This window comes from Heterodontus francisci, chromosome 27 (assembly GCF_036365525.1).
Source record: "Heterodontus francisci isolate sHetFra1 chromosome 27, sHetFra1.hap1, whole genome shotgun sequence".
NCBI classification, from domain to species: domain Eukaryota; kingdom Metazoa; phylum Chordata; class Chondrichthyes; order Heterodontiformes; family Heterodontidae; genus Heterodontus; species Heterodontus francisci.
This window is the reverse complement of record NC_090397.1, coordinates 41,298,251-41,312,491: the sequence shown is the minus strand read 5'-3', so window position 1 is coordinate 41,312,491 and position 14,241 is coordinate 41,298,251. Positions and strand designations below refer to the sequence as shown.

Here is a 14,241-nt window from a genome sequence, read left to right as displayed (position 1 = left end):
CTTTGGGGTCCATTGTTACCACATTCTTTGGGAATCAAGGTGCGATGGTTCAACAGGTCGCGACTGTCCAGGTGCAATAAATATACTTTGTACATGAAACTATGCCCAAATTAATTGTCACTAGATTTTGTACAAATTTAATGGGAATACTTAGGTTGAATTCTGAAATGGCTGATTTTTTCCCCCTCTAGCTTTCACTAAAATAGCTAAGAATATCTGCTAAATCAAATCAAACAAATCACAAATGGTAATGTGCTGGAGATTTAAATAAGCCCTACCAATCAAATTTCCACCTATGACCCATTTTCTGCAGTGCAAAGAACACCATGAGCTACAATGGAAATGGATCATATGGACACATTCCTTCAAGGAATTTGGAAGGCAAATCAACTCCAATAAACAGCGAGGAAATCAAAAACACACAGCTAACCCTAAGCATGACAGAATAGATGACCTCAGAAGGTAATCATGCATCTACAAAACACTTAGACCTCCCTAAAACTGAAATTGCAGACAGAGAGCCACCTCGGGCCCTAATGGAACAGCACAGTCAGTTGCCATAATAGACCATTTTAGAATTTGATCAATCAGGCACACACTAAAAAAAAAGGTGCAATTTTAAATTTATAAAACACACGCTTGTCACTTACTTTTATCTAGGACCAAAATAAAATAGAGGCATGTTGATTATTTGTTGGTACACATCTGTCAAAACTGGATCATGCACATGCAGAAAGACAAGCGATTTAACTGTCTCATTGCATGCACAGCATGACTTTCTTAAAGGGGCAGAGCTTTGGGGGTGTACTTTTAATCTAACCCACCACAGAAGGGGAAATCAAGCACTGTGAAAAAGGGGCACATGATCATGTCAGTTTCCTGCAGGGTGGGTTCGGGTTAAAGTTACCCCCTTGGAGTCAACTGACAGAATTTAAGCAAAATTGTTTTGACACATCCAATTGTTTTAGCCAATTTGGATTCAATTGGATTGAGGAAACACCCACAAGGTTATATTTGAAAGCCCCTAAAAACAGGTATAGAGATCAAATGCGTGATTAACCTGCACCTGTCCAATGTGATGCAGGCAACGCATCAACTTCATGCTGCCTGCTGATTAATATGATTTGCAGCGTGCAGCCAGTGCTAACGGTCCAGCCAGCGCTAACCGTGCAGTTGAGTGGCGTCATGCCTCAGCAGGGAGCCCAAAATCATCATAGGCTAGGACCAGTTAAATCTAGCCTGCACTGCTTAAAGCCATCCTGCACCTCTTTAAAGGGGAGGTTCATTGTGGATGAAGCAGATGCTGGAAGTTGTTCTACAACTGATTCTGACCTGGGAAAGGCAAAAAATGGCACAACATAGGAGAAGCGGACTCCAAAGTTTTCAGACACTGTGCTGCAGACCTCAGTGGATGAGGTGCTAAGTAGGAGAGATGTCCTGTAACTACAGGGGGGCAGGAAGCCCACAAGGTACATGCTCAGAAGGCAGTGGAAGCAAATAGCAATGGCAGTCAACACCAGGAGTCAAGCCCCAAGGACCTGGACGCAGTGCCACAAGATGTTCAATGGCCTCATACGAGTGGTCAAGGTCAGTGAATGCATCTTCAAATGCCATCTCCCACCAACTGCACCGCTAGCCTCAGATGCTGCTCAATTCACTCACCGACCAACAATCTCTATCAATCAGGACTTATACCCAACATACTTAGCACTGCTACAAGCCTCACACCCTCGTCTCACAGCTTGCATACACTGCCAGCTACTCAACCATGACAGCCACATCACCCAAATAGATTACACATTCCATCTCTATTGCAGGACAAGGTGACACACAACTGGAGGCAGCAGGAGCTAACTGGAGGGAGACAAGTACGCCTGGATGTCCTAACCCTCATGGAGGAGACAGTGTTGGTTATTACTAGGATAACCATTGCTGAAACTGTGGCCAGTGGAGACGTAGCAACCATTGGATACTGGTATCCTTATAACTAATCCTCCTTCTAACATCCCACCTCCCCCTCATCCCACATTATCTTCTGATTTATAAGCTGCCGATGGTGTAAGCATGCATCTCTTACTTACCCCCACCCCCTGCACCACAGCCTTACTATTGTGCCTTTCCCTTTACAGATATCCAAGAAGTGCACAAACAAGAACAAAGTGATGATGACTGTCAGCTGATTTCACAGTCGCAGCCACCAGCTCAGATCTGCAATTTATGGGATAACATAGAGGCGGGGTCTGCATGTAGTGAGACACCAGGCACAAGTGGGCTGCAGCCAGGGCAGGTGGCAAGGATAGCACAGGAGCCAGCTCTGTTGCAGAGAACTCAGATGAGCACTTCAATGGGGCAGTTTAAAAGAAGAACACTGATGGGTATGCACAATGAAATGCTTGGCGCATTGGGAAGCCGGCCAGAAAACCTGTGTTCAATGTCAAGGAGCATGGAAGAATCCAGCATCAACTCTGCACTGGGCTTTGCAGCCCATCCTTTCAAGTATGGAAGGGGTAGGCACCTCAATCAGCATACTTGTGGACCCAATCATGATGTAGCGCCTAATGGCTGGTATCTCAGCTTCCACTGCAGCACAAGCAGCTTCTACCAGCAGACTGCTGTCACAATGGCTTATAGTGTGCACAGGGGCTTGCAGACTCTCACAGCAGTCCAGCAATCTGTCCTCCAACAGATTACTAGGATTGCTGAGGCGTCACCCTGGGGGTGTGGCAGTGGCTCCATGGTGCATGAACCTACTGTCCTCTCTCAGGAAGGCAGCATTTGTCCTCCCACCACTGCAACTCTCCTTGCTGTTGCCTGTCAGCCAGCCAGCCCAGACAACAGCTGCCCACGATAAGATGGTCAAGTCCGCTGCCAGGCCTTTGAGACCAAGAGCTCTCCGAGGACATCCTCCAAGGCCATCTGCGGTCTCCACCTTTGAAAGTCGACAGCCTTCCACCAGCCATGCTGCAGCTACAGGGGTAGCACTGCGTAGGAGCACTAGTACAGGAAAAGGCACAAAGAAGACAGACAGCAAGGGAACGCACAAGGGGTTTAGATGACTTTTGTATGCAATATGGAATAAGTTGATTCATAAACTTCATTTGGAATGTTTATTTTGTGAGGGCTTTTATTTCTGAACTGTGGTCAAGTGGACACTGTGATGATCAGTGACAGGGGCTGTTGGTGAGTGGGGAATTAGGGATGCAGGTACTGGTATCGCTCTCGGATGAGTTCATCACGGACAGCCAGACCAGGAAAGGGCTGACTCGGTTGCATTCTCTCTTCCTCTTCCTATTCATCACACTCCTGCTGCTCAGCTGCTCACCATATAGCTGGTGGCAAGGGCTTTGTCCTCATGATGACGAGGTAGTGCAGCAGACCACCATTCGTCTTGACATCCTCTCTGTTGAGTACTGCAGGGCTCCTCCAGAGTCGTCCAGGAGCCAGAAGTGCTGTTTCAGCATGCTGATGATCTGCTCTATCATATTTTGTGAGGCAGCATGGCTTTCGTTGCGTTCATAATGCGCATTTATGAATGTGTTGCACACCGGAGTCATCAGCCATGTCATCGGCGGATAACCCTTGTAGTCCAGTAGCCACTCTTTGGTTTTCCAGGGTGGCTCAAAGGCAGATGGCACTTCAGACTGCTGCAGAATGAAGGCATCATGACTGCTGCCAGGATACCAGGCATTGACCTGCATGATTCACTGCCTGTGGTCACACACCAGCTGGATGTCGGGCGAGTGGAATCCCTTTCGGTCGCAGTACAGGGCAGAGTCAAGATGCAGCACCCACAAATCGATGTGTGTGCAGTCAATGGCACCCTGCATCATGGGAAGTCTGCAATCCCAGCAAAGCTGTGTGCCCACTCTGCCTGCTCACGCTGGCAAGATAGAAGGAAATGTAGTTGGCGCTCATTGAGTTGAAAGCTTTAGGTGACGTCCCTTGTGCACAGTAGATGGCAAACTGCGAGATGTTGCAAATATCTCCAACTCCACGCTGGAAGGAGCCAGATGCGTAAAAGCTCATCTCCATGGTTACCTTCACAGACACTGGAAATATTGTCCTTGCCCTGCTCTGCGGTTGCAGATGTGGCTGCAGCAGGTGGCAGACTTCATTGAGGATACACTATGGAAGCACAGACGGCTCACACATTGTTCTTCACTGAACATCCTGGGCAGATATGATCTCCTGCTGAGTGCCCTTTTCTACTTCCTCCAGCAGCTTGTCCTGCTCTGCTCCAAGTCATGCTGGATTTCAAAGGGAACGCCTACTTGTGCACCAATACCTGGGAGCAACTGGTTTGTGCAGAAGCCTTTACATCAGTCAAATCTCTGAGTACCTGCCACACCTCTGCCTTCAGAGTTTTGCAACTTGCAACAACTGTACAAAGAATCAAAGCAACAACCAGAAGAAATCAACAAGCAACTAACCTGAAAGTAGTTGATAATCCCTGCTGTGTGAGGTTAACAGAGGGTGTCAGCGTGGGTGTGGAGCCCCAAGATGGCAGTGCTGGTGTCAATGATATCATGATCTGCCAGTTCTGCATACTTCCGGTGGATATTCACTGCGCGCATGCTAACACCCTCACCAACATGGCATCCGGAGTGAAACATCCCAGGAGTGTGCACAATTTTGGATCTCAAACAGCACCGACAGTGCCCAATGATCCAAATTCCACACCACCAATACTTTATTGCTTCTGGACTATGACTGAATGTTTTAGTGTGGTTCACAGCAATCACTGAAATATAACCTTCCATTCATCCATAGGAACAAATAAAATCATAACTGTACATTAGTTCTTTTTCTCCACAATTGTATTCCTCTACTTGTGAGGATTCCTATGATTTATTTTAACTAATAACAGATATTTGAAGAAAATGCTGTAAATTATTTTATTGAAAAATCCATTTTTGAAATTAAATTGTGAACACCCATCTTAGACAGTCATGAAATTAAAGGAATATGCTCTAAAGAAGGCTCACATTTGTAACCTTTGCCTATCTTAGGCACAAGTTTGAAATGTAGTAAAGGCTATCCTCACCTATGATGATATTAATGACCATCATCATCTTCAGTGGAATGAATGATGAAGAAATGCCGGATGTTATGCCTACAAAGGTCACCCCGAACCACTACTGGCACTAAAACTGGATTATGGCACTAAGCTTCCCTATCGGCAGCCAAACTCTTGGTGCTATTCGTGAGACCCATTTTTTTTCCACTGCAGAACTCAAGAGCACAGGATCAAGACAATGGTTTGATCCAATCCAGTTTCAAACAAATCTCAAAGTATTTACTCATGAAACAAATGTGTTATTTAATCAAGACTGCCAAGCTGGAGCCAGAACCGATTCGCACCCTGGATACAATTAAGATCGCCCATGGCACGGTTTGACAGTGGTTAAATGGCACCAAGTTCTCAATCTGCATTGACTATACTCAATTTAAAAACAGAAGTGTATAACGATATAAAAAAAAGTTTATCCCATCAAACATGCTCTTTCCACGTGTTTGTAATCTATTCTCATGGATTTTACCTTTTGTTCAATTGCTGTGTGACAACTGAACCAGCTCTCAAGATACAGATGGGATACTTGTGCATCCGCAGCAGGGAGCCACACTAGCTGGGAGCACGTGTTGGAGAATCAGGACTGCAGCTTTGTAGTTGTATCTCTGACGCACAGCCCGTTGGAGTGTGGCTTCCATGCTGGGAGCACGAGACAGTGGAATTGCCTTTATACCTGTTAAGTGCAGCGACACTGACAACAAACACAGCTGGAGGTCATCACATGGACAATGACTGATGTCGCTATACTCACAGAAACCACATTCACATAGTCGTCATCAGAAAGTGTTTCCAGCATTTCAGAGACTGATGTCCGAATTAGTTTCAATGTTAGTCCACTAACACTTCCGCTCCTATTTTGTGGAAAAGAAAGCAAGGAAATAGTAAAACATTTTGATCTCTACAGAGAAAATAACAGTTTCAATATTTTGTAATGCTTGTACAGTACTTACACATCTACAAGAATGAGCATGTCCTTGGGTGAAGCAGCTCCCTGAATGTACCTGAGAGAGAAGAACAAATCAGTGATACACCACTAACTTCACAATGTGAGACATTGTAAGAAATCTATATAAATAAAGCTGCTGTAGTCGTTGTGTGTGTTGAGGGTGGGAGGAGGGGGTGGTATAGGAGGAGAGGTTGGTATTATTTTGTTCAAAGTTTTATCCACAAGCATAAACATCTGCCAAGGTTTGTGGCCAGTAAAGAAACCTAACTGGGACTATTAGTAATACTGTAATAGCACAGCTGTTGAGAAAGACTTAAACTGGGATCAATTGGCCAGATTTTTCAAAGAGCCAGCACAGACACAGTGGGTCAAATGGCCTCAGTTTGCAATGTTATGATTCGATGATGAGACAAAACCTGGCTTTTTAATCAAGTTGGCACCAAGGTTGCCATTATTTTACCTATCTGCAAAACACACTGAAAAAAATTAACATTGTGAGTACAGATCATTTAAAAGGAAAGAACTAGCATTTTTCATCTCTTCAGAATGTGCCAAATTTACAGGCAATGAATTCCTTAAACACTATTTTTATTTGGGCCGGTACAGTAGCTAACTTACACACAAAGGTCCCACAAACAGGAGTTAAGATAATAACCCGATAATAGATAAATATTATCAAAGAAACTGGAAGAACACTTCTGCGCTTATTTGAACACTGCAATAGGATCTTTTAATGCCCCCCGAACAGGCAGGTGGCAATGCAGCATTCCCTCAGTACTACACTGTAATGTCTGCTTAATAACAGCATTGCATGCCTTTTTTCCCCCAATTTGATTCCATACTTAACTTCCTTAATTAGTCACGGATGGTTTATTCTTCTCAGAGTCTTTCTTTCTCAATGGAATATATCTTTGTCAAGAGTTAAGAAATATCTCCTTAAATGTCTGCCACTGTTTCTAAATGATCTTACCTTTTAACCTATTTTCTCAGCCCACTTTAGCTAACTCTGTCTTCATACCCTTGTAATTACCTTTATGAAAGTTTAAGACACTAGTTTCACACCCAGCTGAGCTGCTGGCACAGTTGTATACAGTCGGGAGGGAGTTGTCCTCGAAGTCCTCAACATTGATTCCAGACCCCATGACATTTCATGGCATCACGTCCAAACATGGGCAAGGAAACCTCCTGCTAATTACCATCTAAGGCCCTCCCTCAGCACTCCTCCATGTTGAACAGCACGTTGAGGAAGCACTGAGGGTGGCAAGGGCGCAGAATGTACTCTGTGTGGGGGTCTTCAATGTCCATCATAAAGAGTGGCTCAGCAGCACCGCTACTGACCGAGCCCTCGAGGACACAGTTGCTAGTCTGGGTCTATGACAGCTGGTGAGGGAATCAACAAGAGGGAAAAACATACTTGACCTTGCCCTCATCAATCTGCCTACGGCTGATGCAACTGTCCATGACAGTATTGGTAGGAGTGACCACCGCACAGTCCTTGTGGAGACAAAGCCCCATCTTCACGTTGAGGATATCCTCTATTGTGTTGTGTGGCACTACCACCGTGCTAAATGGGATAGATTTTGAACGAATCTAGCATGCAATTCTGGGCATCCATGAAGCGCTGTGGACCATCAGCAGCAGCAGAATTGTACTCAACCACAATCTGTAACCTCATGGCCTGGCATATCCCTCACTCTACCATTACCATCAAGCCAGGGGACCAAACCTGGTTCAATGAATAGTGCAGGAGGGCATACCAGGAGCAGCATCAGGCATACCTCAACCTTGTGAAGCTACAACACAGGACTACATGCGTGCCAAAACAGCATAAGCAGTATGCAATAGACAGAGCCAAGCAATCCCATAACCAACGGATTAAATCTAAGCTCTGCAGTCCTGTCACATCCAGTCATGAATGGTGTGGACAATTAAACAACTAACTGGAGGAGGTGGCTCGACAAATATCCCCATCCTCAATGATGGGGGAGCCCAGCACATCAGTGTGAAAGATAAGGCTGAAGCATTTGCAACAATCTTCAGCCAGAAGTGCCAAGTTGATGATCCATCTCAGCCTCCTCCTGAAGCCCCCAGCATCACAGATGCCAATCTTCAGCCAATTCGATTCACTCGGCGTGATATCAAGAAATGACTGAAGGCACTGGATACTGCAAAGGCTATAGACCCTGACAACATCCTGGCAATAACACTGAAGACCTGTGCTCCAGAACTTGCCATGCCCCTAGCCAAGCTGTTCCAGTACAGCTACAACACTGGCATCTACCCAACAATGTGGAAAATTGCCCAGGTATGTCCTGTACACAAAAAGCAGGACAAGTCCAACCCGACCAATTAGCGCCCCATCAGTCTACTCTCGATCATCAGTAAAGTGATGTCATCGACAGTGCTGTCAGCGGCTTAGCAGTAACCTGCTCAGTGACGCTCAGTTTGGGTTCCACCATGGCCACTCAGCTTCTGACGTCATTGCAGTCTTGGTTCAAACACGGACAAAAGAGCTGAACTCCAGAGGTGAGGTGAGAGTGACTGCCCTTGACATCAAGGCAGCAATTGACCGAGCAAGGCATCAAGAAGCCCTAGCAAAACTGGAGTCAATGGGAATCAGGGGGAAAACTCTCCACTGGTTAGATGGTTGTGGTTGTTGGAGGTCAATCATCTCAGCTCCAGAACATTACTACAGGAGTTCCTCAGGGTAGTGTCCTAGGCCCAACCATCTTCAGCTGCTTCATCAATGATCTTCCTTCAATCATCAGGTCAGAAGTGGGGATGATTGCACAATGTTCAGCACCATTCATGACTCCTCAGATACTGAAGCAGTCATGTAGAAATGCAGCAAGACCAGGAAAATATCCAGGTTTCGGCTGGTAAGTGGCAAGAATCTAACCATCTCCCCTTGACATTCAATGGCATTATGATTACTGAATCTCCCACTATCAACATCCTGGGGGTTACCATTGACCAGAAACTGAATTGGAGTAGCCATATAAATAGCGTGGCTAGAACAGCAGGTCAGAGGCTAGGAATCCTTCGGTGAGTAACTCACCTCCTGACTCCCCAAAGCCTGTCCACCATCTACAAGGCACAAATCAGGATTGTGATGGAATACTCTCCACTTGCCTGGATGGCTGCAGCTCCAACAACACTTAAGAAGCATGACACCATCTAGGACAAAGCAGCCCGCTTGATTGGCACCCCATCTACAAACATTCACTCCCTGCACCACCGACGCACAGTGGCAGCAGTATGTACCATCAACAAGATGCACTGCAGCAACGCACCAAGGCTCCTTCGAGAGCAGCTTCCAAACCCGTGGTCTCTACCACCTAGAAGGACAAGGGTAGCAGATGTATGGAAACACCACCACCTGCAAGTTCCCCTCCAAGCCACACACCATCCTGAGTTGGAACTATTATTGCTGTTCCTTCACTGTCGCTGGATCAAAATCCTGGAACTCCTTTCCTCACAACACTGTGGGTGTACCTACCACACATGGACTGCAGTGGTTCAAGAAGGCAGCTCACCACCACCTTTTCAAGGGCAATTAGGGATGGACAACAAATGCTGGCCTAGCCAGCGACACTCAGATCCAGTGAACAAATTTTTTAAAACACCCAAACTTCTCACCGTCAAACTGAATGTGAAATTCTATCATGTTATGATCACTCTTGCCTCGAGGATCCTTTACTATGAGGTCATTTATTTAATTGTCTCCTTACACATTACAAGATCTGAAACAGCCTGTTCCCAAGTTGGTTCCAGAATGTGTTGTTCTTGGAAACTGTCCCTAATACACGCTTTAAACCCATCCTCCAGGCTACCTTTGCCAATTTGAATTACCAAACTATATGAAGATTAAAAGCGAGTTCCGAAGAAGGGTCACTGACCCGAAACGTTAACTCTGCTTCTCTTTCCACAGATGCTGCCAGACCTGCTGAGTGATTCCAGCATTTCTTGTTTTTGTTGTATATGAAGATTAAAATCGCCCATGATTATTAGAGGACCTTTCCTACAAGCCCCTACTATTTCTTAGTTTTTACACTGTAGGACAGAATATAAATCGCTAGGGGGCCGATAAACTACTCCCACCAGTGACCCCCCCCCCACTGTAGTTGACAGGGCCCTCGACCATGTTCACCCCATTTCCCGCACTTCTGCCCTCACCCCTTCCCCTCCCTCCCAGAACCGTGACAGGGTTCCCCCTTGTCCTCACTTTCCACCCCACCAGCCTCCACATCCAAAGGATCATCCTCCGTCATTTACTCCATCTCCAGTGTGATGCCACCACCAAACACATCTTTTCCGCCCTTCCCTTGTCAGTATTTCAAAGGGACCATTCCCTCTGTGACATCCTGGTCCACTCTTCCATCACTCCCGATGCCTCATCCCCTTCCCATGCAATCGCAGGACATGCAACACCTGCCCTTTTCCCTCCTCTCTCCTCACCATCCAAGGCCCCAAACACTCCTTCAAGGTGAGGCAGTGTACTTCCTTCAATTTAGTCTACTGTATTTGCTGCTCACAATGTGGTCTCCTCTACATTGGGGAGACCAAACGCAGATTGAGTAACCGCTTTGCTGAACACTTCCGCTCAGTCTGCAAGCATGACCCCAAGCTTCCAGTTGCTTACCATTTTATTTCACCACCCTGCTCCCATGCCCACATTTCTGTCATTGACCTGCTACATTGTTCCAATGAAGCTCAACTTAAGCTTGAGGAACAGCACCTCATCTTCCGATTATGCACACTCTAGCCTTCTGGACTCAACATTGAGTTCAATAATTTCAGAGAATGACTACCATTTAAAAAAAATATATATTTATTTTTTAAATTTTGTTTTACTTATTTTAAACTTGTTTTTCATATTTTTTTCTTTTGGATAGAGCTGTTTGCTATTCTGCCATGAAGACTCTCTCTGGACTCATGGCTTTTACTACAACTATGAGCACTTCCTTTGTCTTTTATTCTGTGACATCTCTGTCATTTCATCTCTCCTGCCCTCCAGCCTGTCACACACCTTCCCTTTCTTTATTCTTCCCCCCGCCCCCCTTCCACTTGCTCAAAGCCTATTACATTTCTAACTTTTGCCAGTTCTGATGAAAAGTCATACACCTGAAACTCCGTTACTCTCTCCACAGAAGCTGCCAGACTTGCTGAGCATTTTCAGCACTTTCTGTTTTTATCCTATCAGTGACTTCTTCCTTTGTTATTTCTTATCTCCATCCAAACTGATTCTACGGGCTAGATTTTGTGCTGGAGGTGGTGCTCCCGGTGCCGGGTCGAAAAGGAGGGGGGAACCCTGCCTGTGCCTTTTCGTGCCCACCCCCACCCCCGGAGCGATCCTTTGGTCTTTTTAATCAAAGTTTTTAGGAGGCGGGATCCCTGTCTATTTTTAAATCTTTAAAGGGGATCCCGCCTCCGAGCTGCCGGCGAATCAGAGGGCCAACAACTCAGCATTATCAGCAGCACCACTGGTACTGCAGCAGCCTTGGACCCAGGCACAGCCATAGAACCCCAGAACAGTGGAACAGTGGTAGGTGAGGCGGGGTTATTGGGGCCAGTCTGGAAAGCCCAGGCGAGGGGAGGTAGGGGGCTGGGCATTCAGTCCAGGGGAGGGGGATCCGGGGGGTAAAGCAATTTCCGGTGGGGGTCATCCATGGGCCACAAATTGCCCAAGAAAGAGGGACCCCCCCCTCAAAGGCCACAAGGAGGGCGCCTCGTTTTCCAAGGCGTCCTCTCCTCGCAGTGGAGTACCCCAGCACCGCCCCCCCCCCTCCACCCCCCCGCGCTTCTGGTTAAGATCCCAGAGGCTGTGGAAAGAGGCCCTTAATAGGCCACTTAAGGGCCTCAATTGGCCTCTAGGTGGGAAGGCCGTTGTAGGCCTATCCCGCCCCCGAGCAGATCGCTGGGTGACAGGGAGATGACCGACCCTCCAGCTCGCTGCCATCTGTCGCGATTCACCATGCCCCCCCAACCTCCAACCCCGCCTCAAGGGGGCCTGTAAATCCCAGCTACATCTTGATCTTCTGAGCCAAGTTCAATTCTCACTACAGTACTGATCTCATCCTTTATTAACAGAGCTACTCCACCTCCTCAGCCTTTCTTCCTTTCCTTCCAAAATGTCAAATACCCTTGAATATTTAGTTCCCAGCTTTGGTCACCTTACAACCTCATCTCCATAATGGCTATCATATCAGACTCATTTATTTCTATTTGTGCTATCAATTCATCCATCTTGTTATGAATGCTGCATGCATTCAAATAAAGAGCCTTTAATTCTGCCTTCTTACCATTTTTCCCTACTCTGACCTTATTTGCTGGTGCACTCATATTTGTATACTCTGTCCCTTCCTGTCACACTCTGGTTATCGTCACCCATATCACTAACCTGCACAAGTGCCTTGTCCTTTCTTGTCAACTTTCTAAATTTTCCCTCAACTGAACCACCACCACCACTCCACACACGCCCCCTCCCCCCCCTCCCCACCCCCAACTATTTAGTTTAAAGCCCTCTCGAAAGCCCTTGTTATACTATTTGCCAGGACACTGTGCTGTATCTCTAATCTAATCTAATCTAAGCTACTGGTCCTAACTCAGTTCAGGTGAAGGCAACCCCAATGGTACAGTTCTTACTTTCCCCAGTACAGTTGCCAGTGCCTCATGAATCAAAACCATTTTCCCTCGCATCAATCTCTGAGATATGCCAGCAACACTCTGATCTTATTTACCCAATGCCAATTTGCTCTTGGCTCAGGTAGTAATGCAGAGATTATTACCTTTGTGGTTCTGCTTTTTAATTTAGCCCCTAGCTATTCATACTCCCTCAGCAGAACCTCTTTCTTCGTCCTCCCTATGTTGTTGTTACTCACATGGATCTTGACAATTGGCTCCTTCCCCTCCAACTACAAGTTCCTCTCCAGCCCCAAGCAGATGACCTGAACCCTGTCACTGGGCAGGCAACACAGCCATCTGGACTCTCGCTCTTGGCTGCAGTATCTATCCCCCTAACTAAACTGTCCCCTCCTAAGACTATTACTAATACATTCCTTTTTACTCCCCCTATTTTTATGGCCCCCTGCACGATGGTGCTGTGGTCAGTTTGCTCATCCTCCCTGCAGTCCCTGCTCTTGTTCACACAAGCTGCAAGTACCTCGAACCTGTTGGACACGTGCAGGGGCTGAGGCTCCTCCATTGCTATCTTCCGGATCACTAAACCTGCCTCACTCGTAGTTACACCCTCCTGTCCTTGAAAATGGACCAAATCTGAAATACCTAGCCTAAGCAGTGTGACTGTCTCCTGGAACAAAGCATCCAGGTAACTTTTACCCCACCCTGATGCATCGCAGTGTCCAAATCTCGTACTCCAGTTCATCAACTCTGAGCTGATGTTCCTCAAGTTGCAGACACTTACTGCAGATGTGGTTGCAGTGGATCGCACTGGCACCAGTTCCCAAATGCTACAGCTGCAACACATCACCTGCCCTGTTTAGCCAGTCTCTCATCTAGGTATATGAGAGCCATGCTTGTCAGCTAGTGTGGCAATGTATACCAGAGATTGGTCCCAATTTAATTAAATCTAAGAAGCCATATTGACTAAGTTGACAATGAACAATGAACATTGAAGAGACATTATGAGAGGGGAAAATCAATAGCTTTCTTGAGAAAAATATATTCCAAGTATTAAAAGATTCAATATTAACAAAATGCAAAATCCCTAAAACATTGTAATTTCAATTGTGCCACTTTGTTTAAAAATGTTTGGATATCAACATCATTTTTCAGCACTTGGCAAATTCGCCCATGTAAAATTGCTCTGTGTGCTAAATTGGTCAATCTCTTTTCTAAAAGCAGCACACAGGAATTGTACAGTAGCACATTAACTGAGTAATTTAATAGATAAAGTGCTGAAGGTATTTTCTACTCCTTAGAAGTCTAATCAGATATAGCTCGCAATTATTTGTGTGTTTTGCATTGCTGGCCTGATTTTCCTTAATGAGATAAAAGTAGATCCTGCAATACACAAAGGAAGCTTTTAGTTCAATAGCTTAAAGCAAAGTATATCAATAAAAAATGAAGCAATCTCCTTTAATTGTAGTCAATCAAGGAACAGGGAATCAAGAATGTTTTAAAGCTTCCATCAGGAGAACAGATCATATGGTTAAAGCATTTCCAAAGCAGCCCGCTGAAAAGATTACAGTAGATTGCGTTACTG

General features: G+C 45.9%; 1 protein-coding gene across 14 annotated transcripts in view; it reads right to left on the bottom strand.

The window, feature by feature from the left end:
* LOC137384760 (voltage-dependent calcium channel subunit alpha-2/delta-1) overlaps positions 1-14,241 on the bottom strand; it is an 891,951-nt gene that overhangs the window by 243,874 nt on the left and 633,836 nt on the right. For all 14 annotated transcript variants that reach the window (XM_068059181.1, XM_068059179.1, XM_068059180.1 and 11 more), the window contains 2 exons: positions 6,022-6,072; positions 5,823-5,922 (listed from right to left, as the gene is read on the bottom strand). In XM_068059181.1, the coding sequence (XP_067915282.1) occupies positions 5,823-5,922; positions 6,022-6,072 (151 nt within the window). The remainder of the gene's footprint in view (positions 1-5,822; positions 5,923-6,021; positions 6,073-14,241) is intronic.